The sequence below is a fragment of the Delphinus delphis genome, chromosome 18, assembly GCF_949987515.2.
Source record: "Delphinus delphis chromosome 18, mDelDel1.2, whole genome shotgun sequence".
In the NCBI taxonomy this organism is placed as follows: Eukaryota; Metazoa; Chordata; class Mammalia; order Artiodactyla; family Delphinidae; genus Delphinus; species Delphinus delphis.
This window is the reverse complement of record NC_082700.1, coordinates 15,861,550-15,882,437: the sequence shown is the minus strand read 5'-3', so window position 1 is coordinate 15,882,437 and position 20,888 is coordinate 15,861,550. Positions and strand designations below refer to the sequence as shown.

Here is a 20,888-nt window from a genome sequence, read left to right as displayed (position 1 = left end):
TCACAGTTGATTTCTTCCATGTGAGGAAAAGGATGTGGAAATTAGTTGCATCTTCACTGGATAAAATTCATTTGCAGTAGTGTCAGTTTTCTATAACTTACAGAGTTATAAAATAGCATAAAGATACTGAAGGTACAGACCCCCATAGAGTCAGAAAACCCAGAAGGGGGTGCTAGACCATACCTGATATTCCATTGAAAAGATACCCAGTAATTTCTTTCTGCCCATTTCAAAGTTTTTTGACCTACCCCTCCTCTCCTGTAATCAGAATAATCTCAAAGATTATTCTTGATCACAAAAAAAAGGCTGGTCTCATAAAGTTCGGCCTAATCATGTACACTGGTGCAATAAGAGTGTAAATTAACCCGTAGGCCGTCTTGGTTTGCTTTGCAAATATGGAGCCGTACAGTGTTAAACAACTGTTAAGCCCACAACATTTACAAAAGTTTTTATAAGGAATCTTGGATTGAGCTTTTCAGAACCTCTGTTATCTGCTATCCCAAGGCTAGGAAACTGAGCCCAAGAAAATCTCCACCATTTTTCACCTATAGTACTTATAACCTTGGTTGAATTCCTCGAGGTTTTCAACATTTGCTAGCTTCCTGGCCTGGTAGCTTTCTTACCACCTGTAAGGCCAGGACCGTGCAAACCAGGTACCAGGCCAGTTTTCCTTTTGGGAGGGGGATGGTTATAGGCATTGGCTCCCTTAATTCTTAAAGGGGCTAGTCATATCTGATTCAATGAACACTACCCTCTAATATGATACTCTAGGTAAGGCCTTGTCTGCCCAACGATATACTATGGATAGATTCTAATTAAACCTGTGAAATAACTGTATTGCCATGAAAATCAAGGGGACTCAGTAACAGATTTTGAATTCTGGGGGATCTCTGGGAATTGGATATCATTCTTAAATGTTTGGATTTAGCTTATCAAAGCAGAATTTACTAAATTGTAAGTTAGAGATAGCATAAAAAGTAAGAGAAAAGGCAGCCTCGTATATCCAAAAAATAGAACATTAAAGCAACGTCAACAGTATTCCAGACAGGTAACCACAGTAAAACTTCCCTCTTCAGTTCATTCAGTCCTGTGTCATTAATTCTTGTTCTGCTGGTTTTTGGTTCAGCAGTCTGCATTTGTGAAGCCATCTGCATGCAGACTAAAAAGAGTCCAGAAATCCAAGGAAATCCTGAGTCAATCCACTAGCACAGTTTACAGATTATCTAAGCAATGTCAGTTCAGTACCCTTTGCCTAAGAGTCTATTCGTTTAAATACCAGTATTTAAAAATACGTGCTATATAGAGTCCTTTCCCAGGAAACTCTGAGATTGGCCTTTCTGGTCTGTAGCTTATAGTGGAGGCTTCAGGCAAGAGTCAGAATAATACAAAGTTACCTGTAGATATTAGAGACTTAATGGTTAATTTTTACTGTTATAAATAATATCAGAATTGAGAAGAGTAAAATTCTCTATTGAGATACCCTACATAACTATTTCCTAAGAGATTTGATCAGTATTTTGCCTGCAGGTAAAAACAGACAATGAGAGCACTGATAAGTCTCCAGGGTCTTCCCATGCAATATACAGTTTCAGAAATATATTAATAATATTTTACCCATACTGACTTAACCTAGGGAAGACTAAGCATCTCCTCTGATCCGACGGCTCTTCCTGTAACACAGTAAACAAATGCGGTTAGTAACACAGCAATTATGTATAGCATCTCTGTCTTTATAAGGCAAAGGGAACAAATCTTTATGATTTTTCTAGGACCCCTCTAGAAAATCTTAAAGATAGTTTTAGATAATCTAAAGATCGTTCTTAGCATTTAAAAATATGCTAAAAAAATTTTTTTCCTCAAAATACAGGGTTCAGTGTGGGAAAGCAAAACCATTTTCAGAGGATACTTGATATCTTTAGATACTTGATTAAGATAGGAGCACAGGTGCCTAAGAAACAATACTTGGTTATCTATATAATCGAAGTAACAAGAAAACATTGGAAACTAAATGTAGAAAGGAACACAGTCTTAAAGAATTTAGGTCTTTTCACAAATGAGGGCCCTTGTTCCTTTTTCTTTTCTTAAATAATCAAGAACTTTTCAAGTCAACATAAAGCTCTGAAAATAATTTTCGTGAGACACAGAATCTCTGCTAGCTAGGCAGATTCCATAGGAGGTAAAGAATATCCTCTTGCAGTGTAGTCCAAGGCATTACTCAGTAAACTAAGGAAGCAAGCCATCAAAACCGAGGGAACTATGCCAAAATTTTAATGTATTTTATAGCTTTTTTTTAAAGACTCGAGTATTATAAACCAAAGCAAGTAAAATTCATTTTCCATGTTTTGTCTTTTATTTTTCTCTTTTATATTCTGAAACAAATTTATATTTTACTTTAGAATTGCCTTTTTCATTCATTTATGCTCTCTCGAAAGTATATGATGGAGTTTTCCAGAGGCTACCTGAGTGACATTATAACAACTGCAGAAAGAGATGAGTATTTGGTTCTTGCCTATTAAGCCAGACATTAGAAAGACTTGCACAAATATTAAGCAATGCCATTTTGTCTTCAAAATATTTTGTTTTGGGAAATATAGTTATTTTCCCCAAAATATATGTTATTTACGTTAAAATGCAATGGATTCATCATTGCTATTTTCAGATGAATCAATAGTTTAAAAATTTCTCAGATTTGATTTGACTTCGCTGCCGAGGGCCTGGGTTCAGTCCGTGGTTGGGGAACTAAGATCCCACGGGCCATGTGGTGCAGGAAAAAAAAAACCAATACTCTTTTTTTTTCTTCCCCCAAAACAAAAACACAGACACAATTGTATTTCCTTTTCATTACTGCACCTGGCATAGTCTCAACCACCCATTTTAATTATAATAATTAACCAAAGTAACTAACTCATATTTCATAGAGAAGATTGGGAGGAGGGAGGATGTGGATAATTGAGAACTTTCCATCACATGCAGGCATTTTAGCACAGCTAGACTCGCACAGCTCATGAATCACGTGACATCAATTTCTACTGTGACATACATCACTTTTGCATCCCCTGAAAGTGGCAAAAAGGAACACGTTCATTTGACATGACACACCTCAGTTACAGCTTCTCTACAGCACACAGAAATAGGCAAACATATATAATCATATATGCTTATTATGCTTTGTAATCGAAGTTTCAGTTACTTAGAAATTATCTAGGTAGGTATCCAATGACTATCAATTAGCTCAACTTACTATTAGTCCATTGTAAGTTACCTAAAGATCTTGGGAATGATCTTTAAGTTGATATGCTATAAAACATAATTGCTGTATATATAAAAAGTTTATCAGAATAATTAATTGAACACAAACTTAGTTTTCAAAATCTTAAACATTATATAGGCATAATATTAGCTTATTTGACTAGTTATCCTATATAAATTTAGGAGAAATCAACCCAAGTAAAACAAAATGTACATTTGCATTATATTTAACACTGATTAATCCAGAAAAAGACATACCTGTGTTTTAAAACTCATCATGCAAGTCTTATTTGCCAAAGAGTTACCCTAATTTTGTGAACTTGGATTCTTAAAATATCACTGAGTTAGGGTGTATTTTCTGTGGAATAATTTTTAAGTCTAGTAAATTTAAAGTTTTAGAGGTTCAGCTTCCTTATTTTCTGTGAAGTTTAGGAATATTTAATTTATATAAGCGCTTGCTTATCTTTATAAGCAAGTGCTTATAATATAAAGGATGCCATAATCTAATTTATTGGTACCCTCTGGAAACAGGAAAGCATTCCACACACAAGACGTAAAGGCCCTTCTGAACTGCAGACACGGACGCACAGAGCTTAATGGCTTCAGTCCTACAACTGCAGCCACAAGTGAAAAGTAAACACAAAAGCACACAAAAAATCACCAGTTGAGATTTCACAGAGTTATTCTCCTTCCCAGTGGCCACAGAATTCTTAATGAATTTGAGCTCAAAATAGAAAAATATTCAAACAAAAACAACCAAGAAACCAGATTCCTTGTTCTCTTTTTGCCACAGGAACATAGGTCTTTATCATCTTTTGTTGGTGATCAAGTTGTCAGACCCTGAAACTGAATTCCCCACCAAGGGGGAACAACTTGTCAGCCATGTATGAACTAGAAAGAAAAATACAACACAGAATCAGTAAAGAGGGCATGAAAACTAGAGAGACAGAGAATCAGTGAAACGCAAGTCTGTTGCTGTGTTGGATTCACCCTGGGAGCTGTCTCGGGCAGCACAGGTTACCTGGCTCCATCAGGTATGCCCAGCAGGCATTTCGTTGGATGACCTTACAAATGTAACATGAACAGATGGCACAGACTTTACTTAATTGATCATTTAAGGAACCAGTACAACAGCTTTTTTCCTTAAGTGTTGGTAACTGACAAAGACACCTCTCCTTGGGGCCTTAGCATCTTACACGAGCATTTTTAAAATTTGAGCTAAAGTTGATTTACAATGTTGTGTTGGTTTCAGGTGGACAGCAAAGGGATCCAGTTATATATATGCCTATTCTTTTTCAGATTCTTTTCCATTATAGGTTATTACCAGATGCTGAATATAGTTCCCTGTGCTATACAGTACGTCCTTGTTGTTTATTTTATATGTAGTGGTGTGTATCTGTTAATCCCATACCCCTAATTTATCTCTCCCCACTTTCCCCTTTGGACATAAATCATAGCAATATTTTCTTAGATCAGTCTCCCAAAGCAAAAGAAATAAAAGCAAAAGTAAACAAGTAGACCTAATTAAACATATAAGCTTTTGCACAGCAAAGGACACCATAAACAGAACAGAAAGACAACCTATGGGATGGGAGAAAATATTTGCAAATGATGCAGTCGACAAGGGCTTAATTTCCAAAATATACAAACACCTCATACATCTCAATATCAAAAAAACAAACAACTCAATCAAAAAATGGCAGAAAGGGACTTTCCTGGTGGCACACTGGTGAAGAATCTGCCTGCCAGTACAGGGGACACGGGTTCAAGCCCTGGTCCGGGGAGATCCCACATGCCGCGGAGCTACTAAGCCCGTGCGCCACAACTACTGAGCCCGCATGCCACAACTACTGAAGCCCGTGTGCCTAGAGCCCGTGCTCCACAACAAGTGAAGCCACTGCAATGAGAAGCCCGCGCACCGTAATGAAGAGTAGCCCCCGCTCGCTGCAAGTAGAGAAAGTCCGCACGCAGCAACGAAGACCGAACACAGCCAAAAATAAATAAATTTTTTAAAAATATGGCAGAAGACCTAAATAGACATGCCTCCAGAGAAGACATACAGATGGCCAACAGGCACATCGAAAGATGTTCAAGGGGTTCCCTGGTGGCACAGTGGTTGAGAGTCTGCCTGCCGATGCAGGGGACACGGGTTCGTGCCCCGGTCAGGGAAGATCCCACATGTCGCGGAGCAGCTGGGCCCGTGAGCCATGGCCGCTGGGCCTGCGCGTCCGGAGCCTGTGCTCCGCAACGGGAGAGGCCACAACAGTGGGAGGCCCGCGTACCGCCAAGAAAAAAAGTTCAACCTAGCTAATTATTAAACGAGCATTTTGACTTATTTTAAGTGTTGAAAATCTTGAGTACTCTCCCAATATTAGCATGTTGACAATTCCATCCGGTTTCCAAGATCTGCTCTTGGGTGGGGCTCAGTGGTGAGTGTGCATGTGACCAACTGCTGGGCTTCCTTCCCTCAGGGCTCTCTCTGCTCTTGGGAACTGTCACTAACTCTTGCTTCTTTCGCAGTGACAGAGTCCAGGCCCTGTCCTATGCACAGCACACGCGGCAGCTCATCTCCTGTGGTGGTGACGGTGGGATTGTCGTCTGGAACATGGACGTGGAGAGGCAGGAGGTAGGTGCCACAGCAGCCTCGGGCCACCCCCCTCCTCAGCCACCGGGCTGGGCTCTGCAGCTCCTACCCTGCTGAAAAAAGCTTCAGCCTCCCCTCCTACTCACTTCTTCTTTCTTTTATGAGTAAACCGTGAAAGAAAACATGTTGTGTCAGAAAATTTAAAAATTCTGGTATGAAGGAGCTTCCGTTTTCTTTTTTAACCCCTCATAAATTGGCACGTAACACTTAACGTAATGGAGATTTCGTAAGAATTTCAACTGAGACTAAGCTGGTTAGACTTTAAATCTGTTGAACCATTACAACAGCAGTTCAGGCGAGAAAGAGGAAGCAGCTATTTTCAGGTGAGTAGCCGCTTGCTATAAAGTGCCTACGAAGACAGAAAGCGTAGTACTTCATGTTATTGGGGGAAGTGGTGGCTAGTGTGTGAGAAATGGTATTTGATGAAGGATCCTTAGTTTGGTATTAATAGAAATATTAGAAATATTTTTTGTGTGTTTGCGAGTCATATTCTAAGCAGTTCTCCAGTTATAAATATATACGTTGTCATTTTTTAGGCATATATTTAAGTTTTATCATAACATTCTTTTTTCAGTGAATTTTCTTTTTCCTCTTTGAGCATCTTAACAACGATTTGCTTACTGAATATCACCTTTGACAGGTACTTTGAAGTTAACCATTTTCTCATTTCCCTAGAATTATGCTGGGTGAACTTTCCCTTTGACAGTGTGTATTCTTCTAATTTATTTCCTTGCGGGATGCGAGACTTAGAAAAGCAACACTTGAAAAATTAGACAAAAGCGATTTCCCAACTTTCTTCCATACCCTCACCCCAATCTCATTTCAAGGGAGTAGTTGCTATTACCCATAATGCAGTGCCTTTCAAATACCAGTAATTAAATGCTTAAGGAGATTGAAGCTTGATTTGCTCAAACCATAAATCCACAGGAGTTCTATTAGTAACTAATTAAAATGATCCTTGCCGTCAGGAAGTAGGGAATTGTGGACTGTTGCTTTTGAAAGTACCACTTGGCCCCGTGGGCGTAAAGGCAGGGATGTCGGCACAGTGTGTGCTGGCCGTGCTAGCCAGGCCCCCATGTGACTCGTTATTCTGCATGGTGGCCTGTTTTGGGTGACAGACAGTCGCACCTGGACTGTCCTGGCTTCTTCCCAGGCCTGACTGGCCAGACTTGGGGAGGGGAACCGCTGGGCTCTTTTCCCTCTGTGCACACAGCCTCCCTCCCTGATAGACAGAGGCCCAAAGGAGGATAACGATGCGGTGTTCCAGAGACGGAACCAGGTGGTTGGTGGGCAGTCCTCCGAGCCATCTTGCTTCAGTTATGCCTTTTGACATGAAAACATCTGGGCGCTCGGTACTTGTTGACTATCTTAAATCTTCTCGAGCGATTTAAAGCTCTAAATGAGCAGTGCTGGTTCCATCCACTTTTTGCACGTGTCCCATTTTGTAAACATACATCCCCTGAGGTGTATCTGTGGAGCTAAGTGCCATGTGGCGCTCAGCTCAGGAGGCCTGAGGTGTAAGGAAACTGTCCCTGCCCTGAAGGGCAGGTGGCCTTTCTGGAAGAAAAGACATGGGGGAGAAAACGTCAGAGAACTATTCAGTGGTACAAATCGTTCAATCACAGTTGGTGTGGGTTAGAGCATCCGGGCGGAGGATTGTCATCGGCTGACGTTCTCAGCGAAGGGTCTGTGGCAGGAGGGAGTGCTAAGAGCTTGACGGGCCTGAGTGCACTCTGACCAGAACAAGAAGCAGCAAGAGCAAAGAGCGGGCAAAGTGGTCGTGCGCAGAGGCAGAGGCAGAGGCAGAGAGGAGGGGGCGGCAGCCTGGGGGGGGGGCCGGCGGGGGGAGACCTCAGGTGGCTGAACACAGATCAGGCAGACATCCCATAGGTTGAACGTGTGTTTGTACAGTTAATAAAACGCAATTTCTCACAATTTTATTATTTTTTTAAGTATATATAATACAGGTTCTTTGTAGAAGAGTTAGACTGAGTACTTGTTAACAAAGAGAATGTCAATTATTCATGATACCACCACCCAGAAATACTGCCCTTCACATGTTGGCAAACATCCCTCCTTACATTTTTCTCTGCAGATACATGTCAGATTGTTTTTTGGACCAAAAAATGGAATCGTACTACACATGCTGATTGTTTTTCCCCCTTTTCAGAGCCCTACTGTCAGTTCCCTCCTCATAGACACCCACTTATGTATTTCATATGTGTCCTAAACCAGCACGCTTCCTTGTAAAAGGTGTAGCGGGGTGTGTGTGCGTGTGTGTGTGTGTGTGTGTGTAAGTTGTTTGTAAATCTTCCTGATTTTCCTGCATCATAAGTGTACTGAAAAATCACAACATAGATAAGTCTTTTAGGGGTAAAATGTTGTCTTCAGCTAAAACACTTTGGATTATTTTATTAAATCTGTCTTTAAACGAATTAGGGCATGAAAATTACCAAGTAAGTGAAAGGCTTACTTCTTTTCTTCAGTTTTAATAGAATAAATAGACTAAGAATTAGAGCTCTTAAAATGTCCCCTTTTTACTTTTTTTTTTTCTGAGAAAATATGTAGCTTTCGGTTCATTTCTGCTTAAAGGTAGGGGAATAGGCTAAGTCCCTGAGTCTGTTCTATAACAGGTCTTCCTCAGAAAAGGATTACATCAACAAAGTCCTTCCTGAGCCTTTACTGTGCTGCTGTCCGTTGTGAAGCCCGGAGAGGGGAGGCCGTTGTTTACCATATTTCTCAAACTTGTTTGATCTCAGGCCTCTTTTACAGTAAGTGTCCTGTCAGTCAAATTGGCGTGCCCTGGAATTCACTTTTGGGAAACGCTGGGGTTGGGTGTATTTTCCCCAATTCCTTGGGTTAGGTGATATATGGAAAGAGACCAGTCTCTCTGCCAGAGGATGAATTTACAGAGTAGAGCATGGAACTCTAGAAGCAAATGTAGCGTCCCCCTGTGGAGAATCTATAAAGATTTGATAAAGAATAGCTTTCAGCTTAACACATCCTTTAAACCTGTTTGACATAGTTTAGAGTACTCGCCATGGGGTTGGGGAATAGTGAACAAAGCCAGGATATTACATGACCCACGAGGCAAGGAGCAGAGCCTTACACCCTGCCAGGCCCTGTCAAGACAGAGGACCGGTAGCTTCCCTGAGAACCCGCCGCTGTGGTCAGGTTCTGTCCCTCCAACGCGGGTAGCTGCATGCATGTGTAATAGGCAGGTGTATGTAATTATACACAATCAGAGCAAATATAATTGCATATGATCGGGAAGGATGAGATAACGTCCTAAATCCTCAACATAGCTGTCAGTGGTGTGGCCCCTGCATCCCCTCCAGCCTCAGCCCTTCATACCCTTCCCTCCCCCCCTTACCCCCCCTTTTCCCTCCCCTGCTCCCCCCTTACACACACCCATGCGCTCCAGCCATCCTGCCCCTCTCTCAGCCCACTGTGCCTGGTCTCCTGCCATGCATCCCCAGGTCTCAGCTTGTTATCATTTGTCAGAGACAAAGTCCTGAACCCCAGCCTAGGTCATCCCGCTCTCACAGCACTCTGAGCTTCTCCTTCTCAGGCCTCTGATCCTTACACTGATTCAGATAATAACTATTATTAATAAGATTTTCATATTAAGTCTTCCCTGATAAATTACAAGCTCCATGATGGTAGAGATTCTTTCTCTTCACCACTACATCCCCAGGACCTGACGCATCATAGGCATTTAGGAAATATTTTCAAAATGATCGAGAAATCACACCTCTGTTTCTTAGAAACACATCTTGATTATGTAAGTTTCAGCAGTGACACTGGTTCCACTGTCTGGGCTGCTTCTCACTGTGACCTGTTGTGTGCTTTATTTGACAAGACCCCTGAATGGTTGGACAGTGATTCCTGCCAAAAGTGCGATCAGCCTTTCTTCTGGAACTTCAAGCAGATGTGGGACAGCAAGAAAATTGGCCTGAGACAGGTGGGTGATACGGATGCTTCCTCAAAATGTAATTGTGTAGAAATAACTTTACCTTATGATCTTGGAGGAAGTAGCGCCCCTGGGCGAGAGCTGCAGTGGGAGTAAATTACTGCCCTGGAGTCACTTTGTGACCGCACGCTAGTTTATTCCCTTTCTCTCCTGTAGCTCATTCCTGCTGCATTCGGTTTCCGTTGTCACTTGGTGCCAGTAGTTAAGGGATATGATTTTAGAATTCTAGTGGCATCTAGTGAAATGTACCTTAAAATTAGAGGGGCTGTGCTTAGCTTATATTGGTACCAAACCATGAAATTATGTAAGTGATGTTTATTTCTTCTTAATTTCACTTTCCTTCCTTCCATCTTAGTTTTAGTTATTTATATCTATGTATAATACAGCATTTTCAATCTGATTCCACGGTTGGGTTTGGTCTGCCCCAAGGAAGTCAAATGCCAGTCGCCTAGCTTGAGCACGGCCAAAGTGCAGACAGTGGATTGAGTCAGGTTTCGTCCCAGTTCTTCACCCAGCAGCGAAGCCTCTGGAGGTGGCACTTCTGGACACCCAGCTTTAAGATAACCCGACCGCTGGGTGGGTCCTAGTTCATACGGTGATCATTGGAAAGCACCGAGACTGGGGAAGGGGGCGGGGTCTGAGGCCGTGGCACGATCACGTGTGCTTCCCAAACAGTCCTCATCCTGAATAAACAGTCCCAAAAGAGGAGCACCTGGCGCGTTCCTTCAGTTTCCTGGAACATTCTGGTTTAGCATCCTCACCTGGACGCTATGGGTCACACCTGAGCCGACCCGGCCAGGCCGAGGTGCGCAGCCGCAGGGAGCATGTTTTCTCTCCCTCCAGCACCACTGCCGGAAGTGCGGGAAGGCCGTCTGCGGCAAGTGCAGCTCCAAGCGCTCCTCCATCCCTCTGATGGGCTTCGAGTTTGAAGTGAGGGTGTGTGACAGCTGCCACGAGGCCATCACCGACGAGGAGTAAGTCCCAGCAATCCGCAGAATTGTCGAGGTTAAGGAGGGAGCCGGGTCTAAGAGCTTCGCCCAGCGCCGCAGCCATGACTGATGGGGCCCTAGTCCTGCTGGTTTCTAATGCAGACCGTGGCTGGTGGGCAGAGCCCTCCTTTCCACCAAGAGATCATGTGTTCTCTTGTGGGCAGGAGGAGAGAGTGCACGCTGAGAAATCATCTCTGTGCTCTCGTCAGTCCCAGGGGTGTGTGCCGTGAAATGTTCTTGTAGCAAACTCTCTGCTCATTTTCTTGAGAATTGCCCAGCAGTGCAGGAGCCCTGGGTTTACTTTCTAGCCCAAGCCGGTATCATTATAGGACCAAATCAGCCCACAGGCTCCAGAGCTTTTGTTTTCCAGGAAGAGTTAAGCCATTTCTCCTAAGAGGCCAGTGCCGCCAGTTGCCCAGCTGCTGAGTCTTGCTGGTCGGTCTCGCCCAATAACCCAGGACCTGAGGTTACTGTGCCGCTGTGCTTTGTTGGGGGGTGGCAAGGAGGGTGGGACAGATCCATGCTGTCTTTTCATTTTTTTAATCTATGTTCCTTTTTTTTGTTTGGTTGGTTTTTTTGGCCACACCGCAAGACATGCGGAATCTTAGTTCCTCCACCAGGGATTGAACCCGTGCCCCCTGTCATGGAAGCTCGGAGTCCTAACCACTAGACTGCCAGGGAATTCCTCCCATGTCGTCTTTTTCATGTCAGCTGTTGTAAAACAGATGTAAACAGAATGGTCTTCACCAAGTTTCCCTTTTAGTGAATTACAACAGGATCTCATAGGGAACTTATTGCCCAATTCTCCCACCTCCACCCACCCCCACACCTGTTTAGAGTAAAGTCATTTTACGTACTAGATGGGTGTCTTAAAAGCTGCATGTAGGGCTTCCCTGGTGGCACAGTGGTTGAGAGTCCGCCTGCCGATGCAGGGGACGCGGGTTCGTCCCCGGTCCGGGAAGATCCTTACGAGCCGCGAAGCGGCTGGGCCCGCGAGCCATGGCCGCTGGGCCTGCGCGTCCGGAGCCTGTGCTCCGCAACGGGAGAGGCCACAACGGTGAGAGGCCCGCGTACCGCAAAAAAAAAAAAAAAAAAAAATGCATCAGAGGAGGTCAGCATTTAAAGGAAATTCTTGGCAAATTAATAAAACAAAGCATTCTCTTAGATAACCCTAATGTTAATGTATGTGTTTTTTTCATTCTTATTTAGTCATAGCAAATGTTAAGTAAGATGCCCTTGCATAAGTAAGCATTTATGTTCATTGGTTATGTTCTGCTCATCATATGTGGTGAAATTAATGAGTTCTCATTAAATTAGAGAGCTGCAAGAGACAGGATATTCTAGTTTAATTCTTCATTAAAGACACAGACCCAGAGAGTCTAAGTGACTACAAATTAAACCTAATTCTTTAATTCTAAATATTTTAAAGTGATCAGTTTTAGGATACTGAAGATCTGTTCTCCAGATTGAGCAATTAACAGCCATCTTCAGGGAGCCCATTGCCGAGGAGCGGCGATGTGAAACATGATTAGAAAACTGCAGTCTCCTTCCACGTCCCTGTCCCCTTTCCCACATCACTGTTTCTTCTGCTTTCTTCTCCGTGGGAGCATGTGCATTGCCTCTAGAGTACCTAGGCAGTTGACCAGCCTTCTTACTAAAAAAATACACAGATTAAAAAACTAAAAAGCAAATAACAGTGTTTGTTTATATATTGTTTTACTTGTCAAAGCATCAGAATGCCACAGAAAAACCAGATCTGCAGTTATACCAGGGAAAAGAGGAGAAAGAATGAAGAGCCCTTAGATGAGAATGACAGTCTTGGGCGTTTTAACAAGTGTGCTTTTTTTTTTAATGCAATAGACAAAGGTAGACTATTTTACCATGAAGTCCTTCTGAGATCAAACTTAGCAAAAGCACTGTGGGTCGTTTTAAAGATTTGTTTACAGCACAGGTAGAGAGCCTCACAGACTCAATCAGAGCAACAAAATCTCCAAAAGGACGTTTAGAAACTTAAACATCGTTTGACCATTTTGGAGAGTATAAGAATCCTTTTACCCTTTTTTAAAAAAAATCATAACATGTCACCAGGGAATAAAAGTAGCTCTGAGGAGCATTCCTTTTTTCTTTTTTTTTTTCTTTTTTTGCGGTACGCGGGCCTCTCACTGTTGTGGCCTCTCCCGTTGTGGAGCACAGGCTCCGGACGTGCAGGCTCAGCGGCCATGGCTCACGGGCCCAGCCACTCCGTGGCATGTGGGATCTTCCCGGACCGGGGCACGAACCCGCTTCCCCTGCATCAGCAGGCGGACTCTCAACCACTGTGCCACCAGGGAAGCCCCATTTTTTTTTAATTTATTAATTTATTTATTTTTGGCTGCATTGAGTCTTCGTTGCTGCATGTGGGCTTTCTCTAGTTGCGGTGAGCAGGCTTCTTATTGCTGTGGCTTATCTTGTTGTAGAGCACAGGCTTTAGGTGCACAGGCTTCAGTAGTTGTGGTGCACGGGCTCAGTAGTTGTGGCTCGCGGGCTCTAGAGCACGGGCTCTAGAGCACAGGCTCAGTAGTTGTGGCGCACGGGCTTAGTTGCTCTGCAGCATGTGGGATCTTCCCGGATCAGGGCTCGAACCCGTGTCCCCTGCATTGCCAGGCAGATTCTTAACCACTGCACCACCAGGGAAGTCCCAGGAGTGTTTCTAATAGTGAAGTCACTTTAGCCATTTGGCTAAAAATTAGAGCTTAATGTCACTCTAGATCTTCTTCCTTTATATACTACTGCCTTTCACTCTTGGAAACTTTCTTTGCTCCCTCCAGACGTGCACCCACGGCGACCTTCCATGACAGTAAACATAACATCGTGCATGTGCATTTTGATGCCACCAGAGGATGGTTACTGACTTCAGGAACTGACAAGGTTATTAAGGTAGGATGCTCTCTTATCTTAGAAGCTTTCCATCTTTGGCTCTGTGTAAATATACAGGAGCCCCAAGACCACATGAGGTCTGCTCCAAAGCTTACCCTTGGCAATGAGCATTTTTGAGAACCTGCTACCTGCCGTGAACAGTCACTGGCTGTACACACCAAAATAAGATATGGCTCTCGCCTGAAAGGAACAGCTAGTCTACTGGAGACATACTTTTAAAAAGACAGTTAATAATAGGTCACATGTTCAGCAGCCCAAAGAGTAATATGGACAAGAATTACTGGACGAGTTCAGGAGCTGGAGATAGTGCTGCTGGAGATGGCTTCAGGAGGGGGTTTGAGCTGAGCATTGAATGAGCCAACAAGTAATAAACAAGATCTTTTCCCCGTGAGATCAGTTACCCAGGAGCAGTCCTCCAGGGCCTGAGGACTGCGCTAGACCACAAGGATTTTGTGACACAGCAGAGGCACAGGACTGAAGGGGCCACACCTGTGTCATTCTCTGAGGCACCCAGAGGCTCAGGTTTGCCTCGTTCACTGAGCCCTACTTCCTGGGCCCGTTCTGGTCCCTTCTTGGAGGCAGTAGCAGGATGGGGCGGTTGAAATAACCCCCTTTGGAAGCCACCAGACCTCTGTGACTTTGAGCACGTTTAAAGTAAATTCTGGGAGGCTTGGTTCCTTTATTTTTGAAAATGAGACATTTCGTAGAACTGTTTGGAAGATGAGATGAGATATAGAAAGGACACAGCACATCTTGGTACCCATTTGTTGCCTCATATGTTACTTCCCTTCCCCCTTGAATGAATCTAATCTGCCTTTATTCTCCATCAGCCGAATTAAAATTTCCAGCTGCCATTGTCCTGTTTTTGAGGGTTATGTTGAACTTTTTGATGGACAAATACTATTTTATAGATTTATAAATGATGTTCGTATAGTACTTAGCTCCTTGTTAAGTTAAAAAATACACTTGAATTCAGTTACAAGGACTGCGGGTGCTCAACACAGTTGAACGGTAGTTCATCAGAGATCTTCTTCTTTTTACAGTTGTGGGATATGACCCCGGTTGTGTCTTGATGCCCCTTCCAGGCACCAGAAAGATAGTATTTACTCAAGAAACGGTTGTTCTAACCTAAATCATGACTGGAGCTGTAAAGCAGATGCGTGAGTGGTGGGAGAGAAGCTGAAGAGCTGAGCTGAGCTTGCGTGTGACCCGCACACACGGCGGTGAGCGGTCGGGGAGCTCTTGCGAGGGAACTCTTGCAACTTGTTCATACGCTATAAAAGAGGATATTTTTTTAACAAGTGGTTTATACAGTCTGGCTGTGCTACCTTGTTTTGAGTATACTGCAGACTCAGTGTGGGGTGTTTTAAGTTTTATATTTTTCACCACTTCGTTTTAGTTGTTGCTTTGTGTGTCAGAGAAATGAGGCGTGTATAACCGTTCAGGGTGTTTTCGGTAGTTATAAAGTAGTTTCCGTGTTTCCTTCACTTGGACACATATCTCGTGGTCGGCATCTCTTCCTTCTCTGTGTATCCACCCTCAGCTTCATCGGCTGTTCCCCAGAGTGTACGTATTCACAGTTTATTTGCAGTGTTTCTGCTTTCGTAGAAATCCCCTCCCATTGAGAGACCTGGAAAACCATTCATGTGGATTTCCCAGCTGACTCTTGAATCGCCTGAGAGTGATCTGTTTGTGATATCTAGGTCGTACATGTTCTCATGGAGTGGAAATGACCTTGTGTTTCTGCCTCAGTTTTTCTCTGTCTTTCCTGCATTAAAAACAAATGTTGTGAGAAAGCCACTCGCAGCCACAAAGTAGATTATCATAACTCAGGCCTTCAACTCTCAGTGCCTGGATCATTTCTAATTCAGCTGGAGCTTTCTGAGCCTTTTAGGTTTTAGTTTTATTGACACAGCTCTCTGTCGCTCTTCATAGTAAACACAAAACAACAAAACCCTGTGTCCTTCAAGAATAGTGTCTTTAAAATGCGTTGTTCTATGTGATGTCACCTCTGAACTTGAACATGTTCATTGCTGCGAGGTTGTATCCTGCTTTATTCCTCACCGTCTGTATTTTCTTCTGTCAAAACGAGATATTTAAAGATTTTTATCTTCATGTATTTTATGAGAACACTTTGCACACTTTCATACTAAAATTGTGTGATCTGAGACATAAAAGGTACTGAATCCTACAGTTCATGCTGTGTTCCAGTTGGGAATGTAAAAAAAAAAAAAAAAGAGGGGCAGGGGGACGCTTTAGGAGATGAATCTAAACTTAGCTAATTTTAAGGGAATCCACTCAAACTTGATAAATTGAGATATTCTTGTGTGTAGTGACTCAACTTGGGATATTGAAGTTCTTTTTTAAAATCTTATTTTTGGGGGCTTCCCTGGTGGCGCAGTGGTTGAGAGTCCCCCTGCCGATGCAGGGGACGCAGGTTCGTGCCCTGGTCCAGGAGGATCCCACATGCCGCGGAGTGGCTGGGCCCGTGGGCCATGGCTGCTGAGCCTGCGCGTCCGGAGCCTGTGCTCCGCAGCGGGAGAGGCCATGGCAGTGAGAGGCCCGCGTATCGCAAAGAAAAAAAAAAAATCTTATTTTCATTTGTAAAAATAGAATTGAAATTAGCAGCAGGCATGAGCTATGTGCTCGCCCCGTTCTAAGCACTTTACACAAGTGCCACCTCATTCAGCCCTCACCTGTCAGGAGCATTGGGGGATCCCCGGGTCCTTGGGGTTCATCAGGTTAATTAAGCAGAGCCTCGCAGTTAAACAGGCCAATTACTTGCCCTTCCCTATCTGAGCCCTACCTCCACAGGATCTTGTTCTCTTTTGATCTGACAATTTGGGGTGGTAGTAGTTGAAGTCCTCCCTATTTTTTTTTCCTCTTTTCCTGAAAGTAATTTTTCCCCCTCGTGATCATTAATTTTCTTTCTAACTGGGAGAAGGCCTCCCAGCCATACTTGGATTATCCCTCCCCCAACACTGACCAAGTGTGCTTCCGGGGGACGGGCTTCCTTGAGATGATTCTGCTGCTGCAGCTTTGGGAAGCAGGACAGTGGGTGTGCCCCATGCAGCCATGGTACATGACAGCCATGACCTGGGACATCAGGGCAGATGGGCCCATGTGACCATACTCTAAGGTTGTGTACACACACACACACACACACACACACACACACACAGCAATTACCACTTATCACTTAACTGCCACTTCCACACAATCCTTGCTTGCCATCAGCCAAAGCCATCATAACTAACTTGAGTCTCTTCTGCATGACTGCTCTGTGAGAGAGCTTTAAAAAGGGAATTTAAAATACTCAAATATTGGGCTTCCCTGGTGGCGCAGTGGTTGAGAGTCCGCCTGCCGATGCAGGGGACACGGGTTTGTGCCCCGGTCCGGGAAGATCCCACATGCCGCGGAGCGGCTGGGCCTGTGAGCCATGGCCGCTGAGCCTGCGCGTCCGGAGCCTGTGCTCTGCAACGAGAGAGGCCACAACAGTGAGAGGCCCGCGTACCGCAAAAAAACAAAAAAACTCATATCTATTTTGTAGTTTACTACTAGAACCTGGAGCCACTTAAGTTGTATGTAATAAAGGACTGTGTGTTGGAAATGAGTTGTAGGAAAGAATCGCTATGTTTTCCCTTCCTGAACTTTGGAGCCCGGCCTGTGTATAGAGAGGCAAGCACAGCGATAGGGAGACGGTGGATCAGGTGCGCGGCAGACCTGACGTGGATCTGAGTTGGGTCTCGATGAGCTCAGACCCCACTGGGAAAGCTGATTGTCTCCTTTGGACCACATGTGACACCGTGGTCCCTCTGGTCTGTGACCCTGCACTTCAGTCCAGCCATCTCCCTCCCAGCCTGTCTGTATCCCAGCCCACAGGGCCACTCAGAGGTTGAAACCACTGGACACCTCGTTGGTGACGAGAGTCACGATCAGTAACCACAGATATGTCAAGGTATCCGTTGCCCTGCCTTTTCCTTTCTCGTCATTTGTGTAGGTGCTTGAACTTGGTGAGAAGCGCTTAGCATGCCAACTGTGTGTGTCTATAATACTGTGAATTCTTGAGTATTACATTATCTCCACCATTTTTGTAACTCGTAGATATGTGTTGGTGTCGGGGTGCCTTCCAAGCATTTTTATGGAATAGAGGCTTCATTCATTAGGAGTGGGAGCTGGTGCCAGCGCTTGGCTTTTCTCCTGTCTGGGTTAACTCTCATAGTTCTTGTTTTACCCCACTGGAATTGCACTTTATATATATTTTTTGCTCTGTTACTTCAACATACAGAAGCTCTGGCAAGTAAAGCCTAACAGGATTATGCTGGGAAAGTGGCAAACCCGCACATACCGTGCACGTGGCTGTCCTTCATTGGGTAGGATAGAACCAATCACATGCTCTCAGTTTCTCCAAAGAAATGATGTTACTGGAACCTTTAACTGCCTGGGTTGTCTCCACAGTAGCACAAGTGGTTTTAAGTACTTGGAGTCATGTGTCTTTTTATCTGAGGTCAATCAACCATGATGTATTTCTTACTGGATTGTTTGAATTATTCAAAGAATCATAAAATCACAAAAACTGGAAGGGATCTTCAGACATCTAGAATGTTCCAAGCACAAAACACTATAGTCACACCAGGCAGTTAGAGATCGCAGAGGTATCAACAAGGGAAACCTGAAAGAATTTTCGAGGAACAGTTGTTTTAGAACATTAACTGGTAATGGCGTGAGGGGGAGCAATGACTTCCAGCCTCGAGGCAGGGAGCTCTCGGAACCGGGTCTGTTCCTCTCACTGTAGGCACAGCCTTTGGCCCCAGGCTGTGGTTCCAAGCGGATGGGTATGTGCAGTGAGGTGCTTCCTGCAGGTCTCCATCAGCATAAACTCCTTCCTACACTCTTCCCCACAGACCACCCCAGCTACAAAGTTTAAGTGGAAATCCAGGGGCACTGAAAGCCCACCTCACCCTCCGTGTGTGGGTTGGTGCTGAGCCAGTCTCTTCATTGACCTTCTTATGGAACATTGCCTTTCTTTTCCTGTTTTAAGGTTCATTTTTTTCAAAAGCAGAATTTATTTTTTTCTTAACATTAATCAGTTTTTAACGCCTGAATTTTGCCTTTTAAGCAAGGAACTAGATCTAAACTATGTTATCCAAGTTACTGGACATAAATATCCATTAAATGACATTCCTTTGGTTTGGCCTTTTCATAGTAGTTTAATTGTATATAAATGACCTTGTCCACTAAGATTTATATTTTAAAGTGAAGGAAAGCATTTTGCCAAAAACATTCTTTTTTTCCTCTCCTTTAAAACAAAGTTATGTTTTTCTGGATGTGCAAGTGCCTATCTAGCGACATGATTGGGAAACAGAGATTAAGTCCATCTTGAGCACTGAGGGATCTAGATGACCCTTGAGACTCCAATTCTCGTCCAGTCCAACCCTTTGTTGAGTGTCCACCACACTCCAGGCTTTGAACCAGGCCCAGGGTCACGAGGTCCATCCTGTCGCCTAGATGGATCATTTCAGTGCCAGGTGGTAAATCCAGTGACAGAGGGCTGTGGGGTCCTGTTCCAGGAGCTGCGCAGGTGCTCCTACCCGCACGGGTGGAGCCAGGGGACCTTGCAGAGGAAAGGGCTTCTGAGCTGAGAGTTGAAGGATGAGTTGTTGTGAGCCCAGGCCGTGGGAGCAGCGTAAAGAAAGGCCCAGGACCTGCATCAGCCTGGTGCTCGGGGCCCACAGGCGGTTTGGAGCTGCCAGAGAACATCAAGTGCACAACTGCAGTCCTGGAGCCTGAGCTCTTGTCACCGTGAGACGCAGATGCTCATGGCCACAGAGAGAGGCAGCACACGGTTCACCACGCACCTCTACCCAGAGAGTCAAGTTTCCCTGCAGCTGAGGCTGGTATCAAAGTTTCTTTTTCTTTGTAAGTACCTGGAGTTATTATCCTAAAATGACCCCTGGTAACTAATTTTTGAACTTTGTTGGGGGCACAGCCCCTCACTGGAGGCTGTGAGGTGGGGCTGGAGACCACTGCTTGCACAGACTTGGCCTGGATAAGCTTACGGCATACTGATTCCGCTATTACCTGGGGGCCCAGGTTAGGAGCTCCCCTTTGAAAAAGGACAGGCCTTGACCTGTGGAGGAGGTTGTTCTGGACAGCAGTGGCACTGCACCCACATGGCCTTCCCGTGAGCAAGCAGGCCACTGCTGCCCTCATTTCCCTCTGGCTTTGAATCGTTCTTGCAAGTAATGGTCATTTCAGTACAATGTGGTAAATGTGATAAATCCTCATCGCAGTGGCACTCGCCAAGCGGAAGGGAATGTTCTTTCTCAATTCGGCGACAGTAAAAGAGCTCAGGCAGCCACCGCCCTGGAGACCCGACTCTACCGAGCAGGGGCATCCTGGCGTCCCACCGCGGGCCTCGGTACTTCCTAGTACTGATACTTGTATTCCATCCACTTGCCTTTATCCTTCAGTGCCCAAGTATCATGTGTCCGTAACTTAATTCAGGGACATCCATATTTTTAGTTTGTAATTTTGCCTTTAAACATTATCCTTTCCACCAAGAAGCCTGTTTAGGCCAAACACAAGAAAGCAGGGTGTAAAATTAGATCTGTCCAACACTGGAATGGGATTCCTCTTTTGTGTTTCTTTTGCCAGGGAATTTTGGAACAGACAGTATGTAGCCCCTTGTCTATTTATAGTGGAATAGATGTGGAGATTAAAAGCCTTGAGTAGAAGTTGAATTCAATGATTGTTCCTAAGATCCCTTCCAATCCGTGATCCTATGATTCCATGACTGTTATTACTAAACTGACCTAACCATTACCAGTGACCCGCCTGCACGTGGCTGACTTCACTCAGGTCAACGGGAGCATATCCCACTGCCTTTGTCTTGTGTCACATCAAGTAAACTGCTTCCAGTATTTTCCCGTCTAGAGCCCAGGAGGTTTGAAAAAGATGGTGAAGGTGCAAGTCAATCATAGTACCATCTCATTAAAAACAAATACCTCAAAATGTTCACCTTCGTGAGTGTACAGAAGTGTATCTGACTTTCTTGGGAGAGAAGGGGAATTGCAGGTCGGCTTAAAGGTTAGTTTTACAATGTGACTTTGATATT

At 44.3% G+C, this 20,888-nt stretch overlaps 1 protein-coding gene across 2 annotated transcripts in view; it reads left to right on the top strand.

Moving 5' to 3' along the window:
• WDFY2 (WD repeat and FYVE domain containing 2) overlaps positions 1–20,888 on the top strand; it is a 178,473-nt gene that overhangs the window by 156,749 nt on the left and 836 nt on the right. The window contains exons 8-12 of one of the 2 annotated variants that reach the window (XM_059996123.1): positions 5,770–5,875; positions 9,756–9,857; positions 10,710–10,840; positions 13,663–13,771; positions 14,815–17,262. In XM_059996123.1, coding sequence (XP_059852106.1) covers positions 5,770–5,875; positions 9,756–9,857; positions 10,710–10,840; positions 13,663–13,771; positions 14,815–14,844 — 478 coding nt within the window. In that variant the 3' untranslated portion in view covers positions 14,845–17,262. Of the gene's footprint in view, positions 1–5,769; positions 5,876–9,755; positions 9,858–10,709; positions 10,841–13,662; positions 13,772–14,814; positions 17,263–20,888 lie in introns of those variants that run through there. The other variant, XM_059996124.1, reaches the window with a different exon arrangement.